Raw genomic sequence first — 19,241 nt, 5'->3', positions numbered from 1 at the left:
GACTACGGAGGCATGACGTTTATAGTGAATAAGTTTTTTTTTGTAAGTATTCCTATTTTTCATTCTATTTTTCCTTTGATAAAAGAAAATAAGCTACTCATTACAATGCCCGTACCTACTGTCCCCTCGCTTGACAAATACGTAAACATTGGCCAAATATGAATATCATTAAAGAAAAGTAAATTCTAATGACAGTATCATGTTTGTTTTCAGGTCATATTCCAGTGCTTTAGCCGATGAACTTGTGAAGCCAATGAAACACGTCATTGACAACCAACTTAAGCTTAGGAAGAAGGTCAGCATACAGTTTCAGAATTTTTCCTTACCATCATTAATTTAAGAGCCACGCTCTAGTCGGTGTAGCATTCTCCATGTTACTTTTTTAGCGAAATATAGGGCAGTGATTTCCCTCTTGCCTTCTGCCCCGCATTATTTTTTTGTCTGACGCGAGTGGGAGGCATTTTCCTAATGATCAGAAATAAGGTTTAAGATGGTACTTCGGAACCCGCGTTTCGTCATCATCAGGGTGTGTTGACCTTTCGAATTCTTTCGACTGTTTAATGTATATTTTGATTACAGATTGAAGGTAACGTGGACAAGACTACGCGGACCCTCACAGAATGGCGGACGGCGGAAGCCAAGTCCAAGAAACAGTCACACGCGGCAGCACGGGAGAACGAGAAACTACAAGACGCCACCCTCGAGATTAGGTCTGCCTTGCGATATACTCGACGAAGACAATGTCCTGTTTTCAAACTTTTTGTTACCTAAATCACCTATCAGGACATTTCTTCGTTCAGCTTCTAAAAAGGATCCTTTATGCCGCGCGAATTATTATTTTATTGCGAAGGTTTTAAGTTCTTGATGTATGAGACCAGGGTCCACGTTCCATGTTTCTTTACAGGGGTATATCTCGTAGTTCGAGTGTAGGACACATCCCACACGCACATTCTATTTTGAGTGCGGCTCGCGCCGAGCGGCTCAACAACGCTACGAGCGAGCGAGACGCCGCCAAGCTCAAGGTCAAGAAGAGGAAGACAGAAGATGCTGTTAAGAAGACTGAAGTCGAGTATTACAATGTCTGCGTGCAAGCTGAACGCGCCAGGTAAGATGAATCAGAAGTCCCGAAAAACATTGTCTTAATAATACATAATTTGGAAGGGATGGCTCTATGCATTTAGTAGATTTTCCCGCGCAATGATTAGTCCCGATTCTAATGGAATGGCACGTTCGACAGGTTAGAATGGGAGTCAAGCGTGGTGAAAGGCGCAGGGATGTTGGAATCTCTCGAGGAGGAGAGGTTAGCCCAGCTGAAGACATGCGCCGACTGTTACCTGCAGCTGACTGCAGCCGTGCCGCCCCAGCTGGCTGAGGTATCCACTACCGCTACATATAAAGCTTCTTGTAATTTCTTAATCAAACTTTCTTACCTAGTATACAGTATCTGTTCCTGCTACTGAACACAGGCTTCCTCAGTTATCCGATGAACTTGAAATCTAAATAAATACTTCTTAAAATAGCAACAGTTTTAATACAATATCGCAAGAAGACCTCAAATACCTACATATTTCAAAAAGTACCTACGCATATAGTTATGCAGTTAAATCAATAAGCACTACGCACTTATGCGACTACGTAGTAATAAACAGAATGTTTAGCTCAGCACAATTAGTGCTGAGATAAACTTCAATAATGTTTTACAATAGCTTCAATGTGAGAGGTAGGAGTTACATCTCTTAAAGTACAAAGCCAGTGTTGTGACGATCAGTCATGAGTAATATCATGTACCCACTTTAGAACCCTGTCGCAATATCATATTTGACATTTAATGAGACTTACGGTTTAATTTGTCAAAAAAGTTAATGTGACATGGTATCAAAGTGTATACATATTATTATTCGTGACCGTTCATTAGCCGAGATTAGGCTGATCCATTCTGTTCTATCTAACAGTCATCATCATCACCAGCCCATTAACGTCCCCACTGCTGGGGCACAGGCCTTCCCTATGGATGGATAAGGAGATCGGGCCTTAAACCATCACGCGGGACAAGTGCGGATTGATAGTTATTAACGACTGCTAATGCAGCCGGGACCAACGGCTTAACGTGCCTTCCGAAGCACGGAGGAGCTCGAGATGAAAACTTTTTTGTGGTCACCCATCCTATGACCGGGCTTTGCGAAAGTTGCTTAACTTCAACAATCGCAGACCGAGCGCCTTTACCACTGCGCCACCGAGCTCCTCTCATCTAACAGTAGGTATATTCTATTATCTACAAAGAACCTTCTCTTACAGACGACAAACCTACTAGTGGGCCCGATAAAGAATGCAAATGCGAACATGGACATGCGTGTGGTTAGAGGAGTGCGCTCAGTACCCGCGGGCGCCAGTGAACAACTGCTACCAGACTTCTACTGCGAACACACTACCCTCGCCATGAACAGGGAGCGGCGTAAACAGGTACCATAACAAGAAGAACACGTAATAGATGTAAGATAAAAGTAAAAAAAACGTTAAAAATCAACAGAACAATAATGCTTTCTGTACCCTTGCGCTGGAGATTTGTTTACCCGCATTATTCCGCTCTCCAGACATAGTGCGCGTAGTTTAAAAGAAGAGGAGAGGTTCGGTGATAGTTAATAGGTATTCATTTTTTTTATATCGTTATAGAAATGTATTAATAGATCAATGACTTACACTTTTCGGGCCAAATTGTTCGTAACGTGGCTTCAATTATACGCTTACACCTATTTCTTATTATTATAGCTTCGTGTTACAAATATGATTTGACGCGTTCAAACAATAAAACATATTGAACACTGTTTTTTTACTTTTCAGGCACTACTAAAGATACTTCAATTAGTAAAACAAGATATCGACAGAGAGCGCAAATCTAAACAAGGACTCGAGAAACTATCTATGGCGATAAAACAGACGCCGACGTTCGGCACCGACGACTCACAACAAAACGTAGCGGATAAACTGTATCATGTGAGTAACATTTTTCAACTTAACTAGGGTAAACTGTCATAATCTCACAGTTCTTATTATAGTTCTTGTATCTTTGACTTTCGGAGCACTCGCCAGATTCTCAACTAACCAGATTCGGTACTCACCAGATTTTGTACTACCAAACCCAGAAATGCATCAATGAAATTAATTTCGTGCCACTAGTTTACGCGTTTTTACTTTTAAGTGTACTTCTGGTGAGTAGCGAATCTGGTTAGTTGCGAATCTGGTGAATTGAGAATCTGGTAAACTGCTCCGAAAGGATGTTAGCCCCCTTTGGTTGTCCTAACCATGCAGCTCCAGATATCTCACTAAAAAGCGTAAAAACACACCTTGCATTTAAGGTCTTCTAAAAATTTTAAAGGTCTTCTAAAAGTTTCCGGTGCTTCCACCTATTTTTACCAAAGTATTTCTCCCAGGGGAGATAGATTTTCATTCATTTCTACTGCTCTAATACAACATGCTGGTACATTATAATACCAAAAATAAATGAATAGGATGTTCTGATAATGAATTGAAATCTATTTCATTTCCCCTGGGAGAAATAGGTGGAAGGACCGACGGTTTCCCCTATTACAATATACCTATTTCAACATTTGTTTTTTTGTTTCAGATGAGATCAATGCTAACTTACTTAGAGGCAGTAAGGTACAAAATCACATCAAGTTTGAACGAGTTAGACAGCAGGCCCACACCACAACACCCTCTCGCGAGTCACATACAAATAATTAGAGACAAACAAGGACAACAACACAGCATACTTAAAGTAAGAATGCAGACTAAACTTTCAATTACATACCATAACACACAAAAGGAAATTAAGAAGTATATCAAAAAATTCTGACGGGATTTGAACCCGCAGCTCTTGTCAAACCAGGACGAGCGTGTTAAACATTACACCACCGGGTCCTCATCCTGTCCTTGCGAATTTAACGATTATAATTGTCTCAGTCTTTACCAAGTTTGTACCCTGAACAAACAAAGAAACAACATTTACAACTAACACCTACTCTTCAGGTACCGCCGTGGCTGCAAGCGGATTACCAAAGCGAAGTAAACAAGAACCTTCAGCCAAACTATACAGCGCTAACCAAAAGCGTGAACGGTGGAGGGGAGGAGAGAGAAAGACGGGATTCCATCATGAGCAGGGCATCAAGCAAGCTGCGCATCGAGCACCTGTCGTTTAGGAGGAACACGGAGCATAAGAGTGCGCCGGCGACCCCCGTGTGTTCGGAACTGCCGACGCCGCCGATCAAGACGCCCACTCCTGAGGTACTGCCGCCTCCAGAGAGTCCGCTGGACTGGAGCGAGCGCGGCGCCGGAGACGGACTGTCCAATCAACAAGACAGCGACTTCGGTAAGCAGCTGCGTGCCCAAATCTTCAACTTTTATGTTTTTGCTTCTATGCTGGACTGGGAGCGAGTAAAAATAGTCAAACATTCAGCTGCTTATCTTCCTGAGCATGTAGAATACACCGGCAAAGGAATTGCATCGTTACTAACGTAACGGACCACACATGCGATATGGGCTAATCACCTGTCACCATATGGTTTATTATATCCAAGTTATCTTGTAATTATTTTTGGCTCTGTCCTTAGGAATTCCGAATGAGTTTATGCATTATCTTTCCCTTTGTAAAACAAGTACTCGTTTTCACCGAAATTACATTTGCGACTTTGATTGTTTCAGATGAATTCTCCTCACAAAGTGATAGTTCGACAGACCTGACGGATATGATGAAGAATGAGAATGGCGAGGTTCCAGCGCCGGCGCAGTCCATAGGAAAATGTCGAGCCCTGTACACGTATGAGGCGCGGCTTAACGACGAGCTCACACTGTCTCCAGGTAAGAACGAACTTCCATAACCTGGTTTCTTTATGTGGTTTTCATGTTTTAACGTACCCTTTGAAAGGCGGGCCCGTCACTAGTCAGGGTCACAAAAAGCCCGCGCCTGTACCGTTATTTCTGAGTGTGTAGATCTTAAAACTGCTCGGCGTATTGCTTTATTTAACGTAGAATAATTACTTGGCGTCACCAAGTGCAAAGTTGCAAAGCGAAGTCATTTATACGAAGTTAATTACCTACCATAAATGTATTTGTCTTGACAATAAAGATAACTAGTATATATATTTATGAAGATAATATTTTTTCCTATTATGATGTAGGTAGGTATCTAATAACTTATTGTTAGTATGGGATGGCCTTTATTTGTACAGTTGTTAAATAATATAATAACTTTACATATATTATTTATAAAATATGTTTTAATTACATTTATTATTATTACATTTTCAAAATTGATTAATATTCATAATGAATTGGATAATATCTTTGATAATGCACGCTACGGTGATCAAAATCTAACGTCAATTAAAGTACTTAGTATTCTAGTAAATTAGTTTTCCGTTTGTTTATGTCGATAATAAACGCTGAGCGCAAATTAACAAACATTAATAAACTGTTATTGTATTTGCTAATGCCGTGATTACTGATTCAAAGTAAGCAAAAGTAATACCAAATACTTAAAACATGTTGCATTGTTTGCCATTAAACAGCCTATATTTAAGTCCTTCTTGCGTTTACAGGGGACATAATCAACATCCACGAGAAACAAGACGACGGGTGGTGGTCGGGGGACCTCAACGGGTCTTTCGGTATCTTCCCCTCGTCGTACGTTGAAGAGATCACCACATGTATATGACGGCACGACTTAAAAAGCTGTACTTATTTCTCTTGCTAGTAATGTAACATGGCAAACCCTACTACCATACTATAACTTAATTTTCATTATTGTACCTAAATGTACTTTGTTGGATGACTCAAGCAATGATGGACTTTCCAATCGATGTTCCCCTACCACACGATAGATGGCGTTGTTGACTTTAACGTGATAATTACCTATTTTCTCATTGCTGGGGTACAGAATTATCCAAAAATATATGCCAGAAGCATATATAAAACTAATTAATTGTTGCTTGATATTTGGATCACATTATGTATAGAATGAAGTCGCTACCTATATTGCTTCTCTTTATTTTAACCAGAATAATAATGGGTAAGTTGTTATTGCACCTTGGTGTAATAAAAAGGGTCATCATTTATACCCCAAAACAAAGATAAAAATGCATATGTCTGTAATCCAAGAAATTAGAAGTTTAACGAAAGACGAACGAAAAACTTAACAACGCCATCTATCGTGTTTTTGGGGAACGTCGATTGTTAGGTAAGTCTCTCATTACTTTGTGAATTCTCGAATCGATCTTGGCGGAATTTAGTGCTTGGAGAAGACTTATTACGATGCGGACGCTTGCAATATTTGAGTAATAAAGCACAACTATAAAACAATATGTGAAATCTGTATGGATCGTGCGTCGACCATAATATAGACTAAAGATGTACGTAAATAAGTTATGAAAGGAGAGGAACGGTAAACTTCGGCCGTCTCGTTAACTATACAGGGTGTTTGTTAAGCCTAGGTTACACAGTGCGAACTGACCGAGTCAGTTATTGAGGTGCAGCTACTACGCACGTGTGACCGCGTCATACGAGTTACTGTCTTATGCGAGTGGGACAGTTGCTCGCGTTCGAGTTACTTCAACATTTTTTGTTTTTACTCGCTACTTTTCGCCTACCACACCACTCGCCGCTCGGTCGTCAATTCGCACGATTTTGCGAAATGACAGTAGCTCGTACGCTCGGGCCCACGCCGGGTACAGTGTTTCTTGTTTGGGCGACATGATACAAACGAATTATACCAGCACACTGGTATAGTAGCTGTCTTCTGCGACGCCAGCAGTTTGGATAGTGTGACCGTGCGAGGCGAGTCGAGCTACTTTCATACGAGTACACAGGCACAGTAGCTGTCTATTGTCACATCAGCTGCTCGCACTGTGTAACCTAATCTTTAGTGACACCCTACACCCTGTATGTATTGATTACTGGCAGTGAATTATTGATAATTTCGATCTCAGCAATCGTTAACTAATATTTGATTCAGATATTATTGAGCCATTTTAAAAAATATTTATTTCTAACACTAATGTGTTTTAGTTAGAACTTATAAAACATGTTGGTTGCTTAGGCTTCCGAATATAATGGGATGCCCCTATGATATATGGAGTATTATTTATTTTTTTGTGAATAAAGCTGAAAAGCTGCTTAAATGCAAAGTAGATATTATGGTAAGATATATTTTAGGTGAGAGGAGAATCCGTAATCTAAATGCAATTATGGATGAAATGCAAGTGAGTCTTGGAAATTCAAAGATGTTCACAAAGATTCACAATAGTCATTTAATTAAGCGTTACATTCTGTGGAATCATAATCATGATGTACTTTCGTCACCGTGTACTTAGACGAAGCATAGTTTAGGCCCCATTAAATGGGACTTAAACATACCTAGCGAGGCGTGTACCTTCTGATACACCCCCCTCTGCCAAGTAAACGGGTACTGATTAAGGGGTCTACCATCAACTAATATTTAAACTAGTTACTCGGGCGTTTGAATGGCTTTGCCATAAGAGTAACATATTTATTTTGACAGCCTCTAGTGGATCGCAACAAAACATCATGCTAGACCCCTAGACTGCACCGCAGCAAACTAAGTATACAATTATGGTTCTTCCAATGTTTAAGGTTGTTTACTTATTGTATCTTTTACATATTATAATATAGGAAATTAATTTAATTGTACTTATTGTAGAAATGTAAATTATTAACTATTATAAAATAAAACCAAAGTGTTGTTTAATATTCAATAAATTGTTTAAATTCTATTGTTAAGAGTTTAATTTGGAGTTTTACGACTAGTGCTTCCATAGTCCATTATCGATTCAAAACCTTACGATATATACTTAGAGGAAGTATTTAACTACAATTCAAAAGTCACAAGTTCGCCACTCGCTCGGTCCTCAAGCGTCCACTGCAGAGGAATCAGAGAGAGCGAGCGTTGAGGTTATATCGATGGTCTCAACAGTGTGTCAAATCAGTTTTTTTTTTTGACGTGACTTATTGTAGATTTGCCGCAGATGGCTACTACTGACTACTTGGCCGGACAAAAGTCAAATCAGTAGATATATTAGAAAACAGATGGTTTTCTACAGTAATTCGCATATGCTGACAAACCATGCGTTTCAACATTACTCCAGTCGATGCGCAGCTTAAAATAACAAAAATATAAGAATGGTGACATATTGTTAATAGAAATAAAAACTTCACATAGAGAGGACAACAAATTATTTATTAAAATAACCTTCGTAGATACAGTATTGGCAAGAAAAGACTGCTTTCTCGAATATTTATTACGAAGTCTGATTTCATACATAATGCGTCTATTGCGTTACTTTCTTATAGTCATAAAATATACGAAGCGGTTGAAATATGCGAACCAAGTAGTTATAATACAATTAATTTATTACCGTAGCTAATTTCAGAGCACCGCAAGTCCAGACATTTTTTGTCACCGAAAAAATATATAAGACTCATCTGTATTTATACGTTACCAACTAAGTTGTAACTAGATAATTATTACAAAGACTAGATTTTAGGGTATTTTTGCGGTGACAGGAATTATATTGACTTCAGTACTCTGAAATTCATCCAATTAGAGGATTGATGAATGAAGTTACACAGTAACTTTTGGTATATAGGCTCACGCCTGGGGTACGTGAGCGGCAGGCCGGGAAAAGTAGACAAACATTGACTGGCGGACTGAGTCAGCTTGGCACCTAATCAGCCAATCGCGCTCCCCACCGCTCACATACCTCAGGCGCAGACAACAACTTGCGCGCGGACGAGCTTCAAGAGAAACTTTAACTGTGATAAACATAAGCAGTACCCAGGAGAAACTCCTCAGTACCCAGTTCCTATACAATACGTCTTGTTTCTTTTAGACAGTGGTATAATGCAAAAACATTTCACAAATCCTTTTAGCAATATGATATTCGAGAGGAGCCAGTCCTTGGCATTCCAGTCATTTTTTGGAAGAATATTTGAGCGATTGTTTGAATCAATTTCTCTATTCGATGAGAATTATCTTTTTTGACGCCTTTAGTCCCTAATGATGTAGCGGGATACATTTTGTGATCTGTTATAGGTACCTGCATATTTAATTTAGCTGTGGTGGCGAAGTAGTTTTGAAAGAATGTATCCAAAAGTTCTCTGAGCAAAAGATACTGAGATCAGAGATATATAGCAAAAGATGAGAGATACATCCTTCGCACGATGTATTAAGTACCTACGCTTTACCGAGCTAAACTCAAAACGTGCAGGAAAGATACCGTAGTAAATTATTTGAATGAATCGAATTATATATTGATTTTCCAAACTGTAAGGCGCCCGGCGTCACATCGACGCAAACATATTCTCATTCCACTTAATTTACAATTTATTGATCTACGACATCAACCTACGTTAAACATTACAGAAATGATGAATCAAATTGTGATTCAGGGAGATTAAAATGGCCACATCGAAGCAATTCATCTAAAAAGCAATATTGCTATTTGACATTTGTTTGCATTGCGCACTTAATTTTATATGCGCAAATGTCAAATTGCAATTTTGCTTTGTTACATGAATTGCTACGATGTGGCCTTTTTAACCCCCCTGTAACGTGTTTCTGGACCGGACGATGTTAGGCTACATGACAGTATTTAGTAAATGATACATACACAATCGATATTTAGTATTAACCTTTGAACCTCCTAAATAGCTATTCAATTGCAAATTATGTTTACTTGAAAATAGATTTTTCATCCATCTAAGTCCTATTATACAAAAATAGTATGTATACATTATATGCATTTATTTATTTATATCGAGCGTGTGGCTAGTTTTGCGTTTTGGGCACCTTGACGCTCGCTGGCGTCCATTTACGTGTTAAGGGCAGTACCACTGCGCGTCTACTGGAGCGTAAACGAAGCATACAGAGCGTAAGAATTAATTATTTTCGACAGAGTTCATATCGGCATCTTCATTTATTGGAATTGGGTATACAGGGTGTTAGAGACATCGTAACGAAAACTTTGAGGGATGATTCAGACCATGATTCTCAGTTAATATCAAGCAAAAGTTTATAACTGAATATATTTTTAAAAAATACTAAAATTTTCATGACTCTTCCGACAGAAAATTGCACTTGATATCAACTCAGAATCATGGTCTGAATCCCCTTCAGTATTCGTTACGGTATCACTAACACCCATACGTACTTGTATGGCTACCTGTATGTACTTATAACAGTGACGTCGTAACAAATACTGAGATGGGGGATTCAGCTGATTTTTTTGAGTTAATTGACATTAGTTAGTGGAATTTTCTATCGCAAAAGTATAGAATTGAAAATAATTTGAAAAAAAAATCGTAAATTTTGCGACGGAAAATTCTACTTGATATTAACTCAGAATCACGGTCTGAATCATCCCTCTTAGTATTCGTTACGATGTCACTAACCATGTTTATAAATTCGTAAATGCCGATGCTCCACGCCCCATTCGCTCTGATTCCGCTCAAGTGAACGCGCAACTTATACAGATCTACATAATCAATGTTAAGTATTATAAAGTAAGGAAAAGCCATGTAAGAAATAAATGTTGTTTATGGGGATAATATTAATTTATATGCAATGCAATAATGTACAGACATGAGCAATATAATGTATCCACTTTAGGACTCTGTCGCACCAACATATTTGACATTTAGTGAGACAAAAAAGTTAATGTGACATGCTACCGAAGTGTATACATATTAATGCTCGTGACCGTACAGAAGATATCACTCATCTGTCTTTGAATAAGTAAAATATTTTCATTCTCTTGCCCTCTTTACTTTAGAAACCATACAATTCTACACTTTACTTGAAAAATTAAACATGTGATGAAGATATTTTGACACTGACTGTACGACTAACTACTAAAAAAGCATGTTAGATGTTAGAAAAATTGAATATTACAATAGTGATTTATATCATGGTGTGCAGATCGGCAATTCACCAGAACACAACTTGCAGCCACTTTGAACTTCTCAGACGGATATGGAGTACTGCATGGGATGTTACCCGCCCATCGCTTATAATAGATAGGCCATCATTTAGTAAGGAGATAAACCGTATAATAAAAAGTAATACCACGTATAGAACGGACGATCCTCCCCCGCGCGAGTTCGTATCGCTGTACCAAGTTAGATTTACCTCACCCCCGCTGACTCTCACTTTAGTCTAAATAGCCGAAAGGAGTAAGAGAGCGCGCACGGACTCTTTGTCTCGCTTGTTACGCGGTAAGGACGATATTTATATGGAGTGTCCAGTCCAGTGTGTATTATTACTTAAATTCTTAGGGCCAAGCTACGGTGAAATTGACATTGAAATATATACCACCTATTTATCTGTTTGATCATTATAAAGGAATTAAGGTATATTAGCCACCTGAATCAGTCAAAACAATGCGAACTAACATTTTGTTAATAAGTATAGGTACTGATATATAATCTAGATTTCATATTGTTTAAGGCTAGCTGACTATCTTCCTACCTAGGTGTACTCGAGTGAAGATTTCTGAACATATCTCCTGAAACTATTAAGATTTCTATTATCGCTCCCCACTGCGCTGTATGGGTAACGCTGTCGCGCAAATCGCGACAAATATCGCGGGCTTCGACCAGTAGTCGCAGCGACACTGTCTATCTGGACAAAACCAGCAGTATTTGCCGCATGCCACATGGACTGATAAATGTATAAATAGTTACATCTTACTCGCTATAATCGTAGATAAATAGAACTTGTAATTTATTTAAAATCAATTTCCAAGTTTAAATTGCAAACAAATACCAAAAAATTAGGTTACACTGGCAGTGATAGAATTTGTACGGCATAGTTCACATTTAGTAATATAATATTATTGTTTCCTTACAAATAATTGAAGTATTTTTGTAATTAATGTCGTAAATACGACGAAAGCACGACGATATTGCATAACTTATTTAAAATATTAGAATTTAGAATATTTAGATTGTCTTGCCACGAATACGAGTGCATGGTTACTTATGTGATGTACTATTAAGGCTAGGGCTATTATTTATTAAATTGGAATTAGGTAAGAAAATAAAACAAAAAAAAATATATTCACTTACCAAATAGTCCAAAAATATAATAACAATAAATAATAAAAATGTAAAAGAATATAATTTTATTACAAACTTAAAGGCATGCATTCATAAAATGTACATAAATGCCTTATTAAAATAAATGGAAATAAATAAATCTTACGTGATAATAACAAATAGGTATAAATAGGTGATGTAATATAAAATCACTGCTTATTGTAAAATTGAAACAGAATCATTGTCGAGGAATTATACAAATTAAGACTAGAAATTGAGCGGTCACGTGGACAATGGCCCCGATTCCTGCACACACCTCCTAATTTTATTTTAAGTTATACCTGTCATTTTCTTATCTACTGAAAATGAAAGGGACCGATGATTCACAACTATTAATTTTAAAACGAATGAATAACCTGAGCAAATAAAATAGGCATCTCACTCGTATGCAATCCGTTTGACTGTCGGGTTAATTGTCAATATAAAATTTTGGATTTTTTAAATTACTGCCTAAAATTGACATGTCTTCAATAAATTTTATGCCTTGGGATTTCCCGTCCCTTTCCTTTTCGGCGGATAAGAAAATGACAGGTATGACTTAAATTTGGCTGGTGTGTACTGGAGTCAGCACCAATGTTGAGAATGAGAGATATTGGTAAAGTCGTGTCTACTGTGCTCACACCTGCCCTACAGACTAGCTATACCTACACGTACCTTAACAATACTCTATAATGTATATAATACACTTTTCACGATATATCTTAACAGCAAATCTACACGGTACCGTCGGCCTGCTTCACTTTTAAGTAAAATATATACGGATTACTTATTAATATCCTGCATTCGTTCCATATAAACTACCTATATAACATTCAAAAGATAAAACAGTTTTGTGCTCAAAGCGGAGTAACAACTAAAATAAACTTTGGTCAAAACAATAAACTTATCACAAGCTGAATAGAATGAAAGTTTTATAATAGCTGGTGGTTGTCCACAGTTGTGAGGTGCCTTATCGTTTCCATATTATTTATGTGATAAAATTTTTAATACGCTCCACAGTGGTGCCGATTCGACAACACAAACTTAACTTTAATTTAGTTTGACAGATATAAAACTAGCTTTATCTCTGTCTTACAGTCGCCATAAGTGAAGGAGGGCACTATTTTTAGTGCTATCGGAGTAAAATAAAATAAAGTTTTGTCCGCTAGAATCGGCTCCAATATCAAACAAACAAATACCAAACGCCAGCACCCACGTCACAACTGTAAAACAATCTTAGCACAATAATAATCGCCAACAAAAAAGAAACAATTTTACTTCCTTTTTCATAACACTTTTTTTATGCTTGGCATAATACAAATCAAACAATTTTACATTTAAATTCAAGTATCAATAAGTATCCGATTAATCTATTCCGTTCCCAATCTTCCTATCAAATTCCATAGTACAACTTATTGCTAGTCTCTTCATAAGAGTTTACCCGTTCATCACATCCAAAATCCATTGTGCTATACACATTTCAATTTTCACAACAACATACATAAAAAGAACATTATAAAAATGGACAGTTGAAGCATTTTAAAGTCTATACAGATTTTGGCAAGAAATATTTAGACGTTAGTGACGTAAAGGTCAGAGGCAGACGTCGTGATGACAAGTAGCTTTACAACACGACGACATCATCATATTCTTTGAAAAGAACAGCTGTTACGTTGAGCAATACTGTTCTTTTTATACTAATTACAACATACTCCATACTCAAACTCAAGTTACCTAAAACATTATGCACAATGAAATATTTTCGTCTACAACTCTAAATGAGGATAAAAACTGCCCATTTCTCCCATCAGGTGTCGCTACAATAGTGTTCTTAAATTTTGATAGTTCCCCATACTATTTGCGTAAACAAACATATTGTTTTGGTTATATTTTTACACTATAACCATTCATAGTGTTATATTTATTCCCTAAAGATCGGAAAGAAGAAAACTTAGAAACACATTTTCAATCAAAACTGTTTTTTTCCAACCGATGGCTTTTGTTTTTCCTAACTCATCCTTCAGACGGGATACACTCCACGTTGCTCCACATTTTATAGCAATTTAACACAAATTTTAGTGGACAGTATGGAGAACTGGCAAAATTTAGGAACACTCAACAGTGCTACGGTCTACATTTGAGCTGCTAGTTTTATCCTCATTGTCAGATTATTACGGCCGACAAAGCCCATTTCAATTCTGCTGCAAGGATCTTAATACCAGCTTAATAGCACAGGACTTTTGTTGTTAGAGTATTGTGTTTATACTGGAACGTATTAGAATGTATATTATACCCTTCAACTCTTCATCGAGGTGCTAGATCCACGAGTCATCCGAAGACGAGCTCCATCTACCCTTGATATTGAAGTCCGAAATACAAAGCCATGGATGGACATTAGTTGTTCTTTTTTCGTTTTTTATGGGTAATTTTACCATACTCACGACAAGCAACGAGTTTGTTTTGAATAAGTAGTTTGATAGTTTCAAATAATTTGATTTCTATAGGGTAGATAAACATATAATTTTAGCATGGAACATATTTTTAAACAGTCGAATTGAAATAGGCTGAAGCGAAAGGCCTCGATCACTCACGACATAAATATATTAATAAATAATACGAATTATTCGTTTTTATTCGTTCACGAAACAACCTTTCGTCACCCAACTTGTGAATATGAATCGATGAAAACACAACCTCATTCAAACAGGAGTTCAAGACCATCCTACTGGCAGTATTATCGTAATTACTTTATGATATAATAAATGTATACAGGGTGTTAGTGATATCGTAACGAAAACTTTGAAGGATGATTCAGACCATGATTCTGAGTTGATATCAAGTGGAATTTTCCGTCGCAAAAGTATGAACTGTAAATAATCAAAAAAATAACTCAAACAATTTCATGAATTTTACGTGAGGAAATTCCACACACAGAATTGTGGTTTAAAACATCCCCTTCAGTATTAGTTACGTTGTCACTAACACCCATACGTACTGGCTACCTGTACGTACTTGTACGGGGTGTAAGTCATATCGTAACGTAAACTAAGGGGGATGATTCAGATCATTATTCTGAGTTATTTAGTTCAGAGAGCATAAGTTCTGAGAAATTTCTATCGCAAAAGTATAGAATTTAAAATCATAAAAAAAGGATTAAATTTTCGAAGGAAAATTGATATTAACTCAGAATCATGGTCTTAATCATCCCCCTCAGTATTCGTTTTATATATATATAAGTATAAGAGATGTACTGTGTATAACTATAATGTACTATTACGTATACGGTATAGAACCATGTCGCATTAACTAACTTATAAAAATGATTTTGAAGTCTCAGTAAATGGCAAATATATTAAAACTACAAGGTTCTAGACTGTATTTCCAGATATATCCGGCACGCCCTAGACAATCTTAAAAACGTCGTACGCAGTTCTTTCACCGTGACACATCAAAGGATATGATAATATTATAAATAATATATAATCATTAATATGCTAAATATAGTTTTAAATAAAGTATTAAGATAGACTAATTGTTTTCCTTTTCTGTAGAAGACTAAACGAAAACAAACCTATTTATTAAAAGTCGCGCATGTCTACAAACGTTTATAGTAAATAAAAAAAAAATATTGTGAGCTTATAATTTAAAAATAACGATCATAAAATAACAGATGATTTCAGTAACATCTTCAGTAAAAAGTTTAAAGCCAAAATAATCTTTAAAAATATATAATTCTATGCAAAATAATACTGAATCCAGTCCTTCTAACAAATAAAAAATGGAATGTAAAAGGTAAAGCCTGTTTAAAACAATAAAAAACAACATTGTATAGGTATGTAGTGTGTACAGTCATGAGTAATAACATGTACCCACTTTAGAACCATGTCGCACTATCATATTTGACATTTGATGAGACTTACGGTTTAATTTGTCAAAAAAGATAATGTGACATAAAATCAAAGTGTATACATATTAGTACTCGTGGTCGTAATTTTAAATTTAAGTCTTGCGTGGACTCCTCCCTAGCGGTCACAAGTTCCGCTTACCTAACCTGAAGGTATAGGTCCGTATTTTACAATGACTGCCGTTTGAAATATAGGTAAAAATACTGATTGTATAATAAAAAACAAAACGTAATCATTGAGAATCATGTAAAGGCCTTGAACTCCTACAAGTACACGTATAATGTCATTAGTACAATAATCAGAGTTGAGTACAAATATGGTTAAATACAAATATAACGTCTAGTATCATAATAGTAGTAATAATAATAATATGAGAGGGATCTCCTTACAATAATACTGCGTATATAGAAGGGAAATTAATTCGCTCACCTCTTCGTCACTTGAATAATTTTCATCGACCTGAAGAAAAAAAAACATTGTTAATTTCATATAAGATAACATTGGCTCTCTCGAACCCTATTACATGGGATTGGGTGGTACAGGATGTTAGTAACACCGTACCGAATACTCAGGAGGATGATTCGGCTCATGATTTTGAGTTAATATCAAGAGGAATTTTCCGTCACAAAAATTGTGGGATATATATATGATGTAATATATGAGCTAATATGGGATGAAGGAAACGATTATTATTTCGTTACCTTTTATAATTCTCTACGTTTTCTTCTTTAAAAGCAACCGTCCGCCATTTCCCTGTCATTCCGCAATCCTCTCCTCTCTCTCGCTCACTCGTCGCTCTCTCTTTCACACACCTTTGCGTTACGTTTCATTCAGCCTACCATACCACACACGGCCATCCTGCTCTAAAAACACTAAATTTTTTATGATTTTTCCGGCACCATGTATATTGTTTATCTCTGCGTACCCTTTCGAGTACAGCGGGCTTAGCACCGTAAGCACGCAACTCTTTCTCGCCGCGACACAGAACATCTGTCTCTTTCTGTGCAGTACTGTGAGAGAGTGACGGGTGACGTATGTCGAGGCGAGAAAGAGTCGCGCGCTTACGGTGCTAAGCCCGCAGGTTGTTAGTGTTATGACAGTTGTAACCTTCGGCTAGTGCGCGGCCCGTATCTGATGCAGCTCGTCGTCGGAGTCAGTGGGCGGTGCGTGCTCGGAGCCCGCCAGGACCGTCAGGTGCGTGCTGTCACTCTGCAGCGTGCTGCACTCGCCGCCGCCGCCGCCGCTGCCGCTGCCGCTCCAGTTGCCGCACTGCGCCTTCTTCTGCAGCGCTTGGACGTATGACTACGCAGACAATACATTCATCAGGGGGTTAAAAAGTGTTGATATTTCTGGTTAATATTTAGAAAAACGAAGACTTGTTTTACAGAAAAACAGAATGACTGGTTAAAAGTATTGCCAACATAATTACTGACTCGCAGATTAGCCAACATATTAGGCTAGTAATAATGGGTGCGTTCCCAATTCCCAACAAAAAGCAATTCATGTAAAAAGCAATATTGCAATCTGACATTTGCGCACATAAAAGTAAGAGCGCAACGTCAGCAAATGTAAGCAATATAGCTTTTTTAGATGAATTGCTTTTAACCCCCAGATATTAAATTCGTCTTCTAACTTGTGGCTCGGGCCACCGCGCTAAGTATGAAGAGAGAGCGTGAATTTATTTATTCGCGTATACATCATTATAACTACGGCTAGGTGGGTCCTAAGGCATCATACAAATGTTAAGCCGCTGAGAAGACAAATTTCGCGACAGTTAAAAAAAAAAGAAAACGCCGCCCCGATTACGCCTCATTGCACCGAATTATAACGAACACCGTATTTAGACACAAGTGGGTGATCTGTGTACCGTTCCGGTATTAAATATATCCGCATTAGGACAAAACATCAGGAAATTCAACCAAACAACCAAATTCATTTATTACACGTGACTTATTTTAAGTTGGCCACATTAACTACATGGCCGGACAAATGGGGAGCTCTGGCGGCTCTCACTCGGTTCACTAGTGATCCCAGCTTGTACCAACCTGTGATATAACGTCTCCATGTGCAGTGCGGACCTGGTAGAGATATCTGTACTTCCTTTGCTTCATCTCGGCACGTTGCTCGCGTGTCACCGGCCGCGCCTGCTGCGCCTTCAAACGACGCTTCTGGGCGCCTATACCTGCCAAAGAACACCCTTAAATAGGCTAGTTTCCAACTAGTCAAATCAGGTACTTTTTACTAAACGTCTAAACACAAAATGACTATGGAATTTGTATGAAAAAGCACACTGTGACGTAATACAGAAACGTGATGAAATGTCGGGCTTTATTATTATTTATTATGTTTTACTTGATTAAAATTAATAAATAAAAGCTAAATAGAAAAACAAAAAAATTTTCGTCCGTTTTAGATCCGGAGTGTTAAAATGGCCACAAGCAATATTGTAATTTGACATTTGCGCGAACAATTTAACCCCTCTGTTTACATCTACCGTTAGTAACGACGCGCAGAGTGTACGCGTTGGTTGAAAAACGTACAATAAATAAGCTCTAAATATTGCATGCAAATCATAGACGTCGTATAACAAAGAGACAACCAAACTCTGTAAAAATGTATCCGCGGCGCATCTTGGCCAAAAGCGAAGGCGTGTTACGTAACGACACTGTACGGTCACGAGCATCAATGTGCATACATTTTGGTACCATGTCACATGTTTTTTTTGACAAATTGCACTGAAGTCTCACTAAATGTCAAATAAGTTAGTGCGACAGAGTCCTAAAGTGGGTACATTATAATATTACTCATGACTGTACAACCGATATTGCACTTTATTTGAACAGCCGTAACATCTTAATTTGAGCAAACGAACTTATATACTATCTATAGTATAAGTTCGTTTGCATAACACGGTTCGGACCCTTTTTTAGAAAAAGTCCTAAGCGTATGTGTGTCTATTTGTTTATAGGATGTCAGTGATGCAAATGCAAAAAAAATGATTTAGTATTTCTCACAGTACAAGTTGATAAGAATGGTGATGAGGCAGGAACAGTTTAATGATAAATGTTCGAGTTGGATCATCTAGAAGCAGCTACAACTACTATTAAACACGCCGCACGGAACCTGCGTAAGGCCTTTATTTATTATACATTTGAGTTTTGCCAGTCTCCTACCCATTTCTGCATGGCTGTA

The 19,241-nt window shown here is 37.5% G+C and overlaps 2 protein-coding genes across 3 annotated transcripts in view; one reads left to right on the top strand and one right to left on the bottom strand.

Moving 5' to 3' along the window:
* LOC126380775 (nostrin) overlaps positions 1-7,784 on the top strand; it is a 60,263-nt gene extending 52,479 nt beyond the window's left edge. Inside the window, exons 5-14 of the mRNA XM_050030375.1 lie at positions 214-295; positions 580-710; positions 905-1,105; positions 1,238-1,373; positions 2,296-2,460; positions 2,839-2,991; positions 3,623-3,775; positions 4,027-4,366; positions 4,699-4,854; positions 5,595-7,784. Coding sequence (XP_049886332.1) covers positions 214-295; positions 580-710; positions 905-1,105; positions 1,238-1,373; positions 2,296-2,460; positions 2,839-2,991; positions 3,623-3,775; positions 4,027-4,366; positions 4,699-4,854; positions 5,595-5,710 — 1,633 coding nt within the window. The 3' untranslated portion in view covers positions 5,711-7,784. The remainder of the gene's footprint in view (positions 1-213; positions 296-579; positions 711-904; positions 1,106-1,237; positions 1,374-2,295; positions 2,461-2,838; positions 2,992-3,622; positions 3,776-4,026; positions 4,367-4,698; positions 4,855-5,594) is intronic.
* Positions 7,785-8,229: 445 nt separating this feature from the next.
* The window catches only part of LOC126380786 (transmembrane protein 198), a 32,018-nt gene continuing 21,006 nt past the window's right edge, over positions 8,230-19,241 (bottom strand). For both annotated transcript variants that reach the window (XM_050030388.1, XM_050030389.1), the window contains exons 8-10: positions 18,095-18,231; positions 17,157-17,351; positions 8,230-16,508 (exon numbers count right to left, since the gene is read on the bottom strand). In XM_050030388.1, coding sequence (XP_049886345.1) covers positions 17,163-17,351; positions 18,095-18,231 — 326 coding nt within the window. In that variant the 3' untranslated portion in view covers positions 8,230-16,508; positions 17,157-17,162. The remainder of the gene's footprint in view (positions 16,509-17,156; positions 17,352-18,094; positions 18,232-19,241) is intronic.

The sequence above is a fragment of the Pectinophora gossypiella genome, chromosome Z (assembly GCF_024362695.1).
Source record: "Pectinophora gossypiella chromosome Z, ilPecGoss1.1, whole genome shotgun sequence".
Lineage (NCBI taxonomy): Eukaryota > Metazoa > Arthropoda > Insecta > Lepidoptera > Gelechiidae > Pectinophora > Pectinophora gossypiella.
The sequence above is the reverse complement of the archived record's forward strand: the minus strand, read 5'-3'. Positions and strand labels throughout refer to the sequence as shown.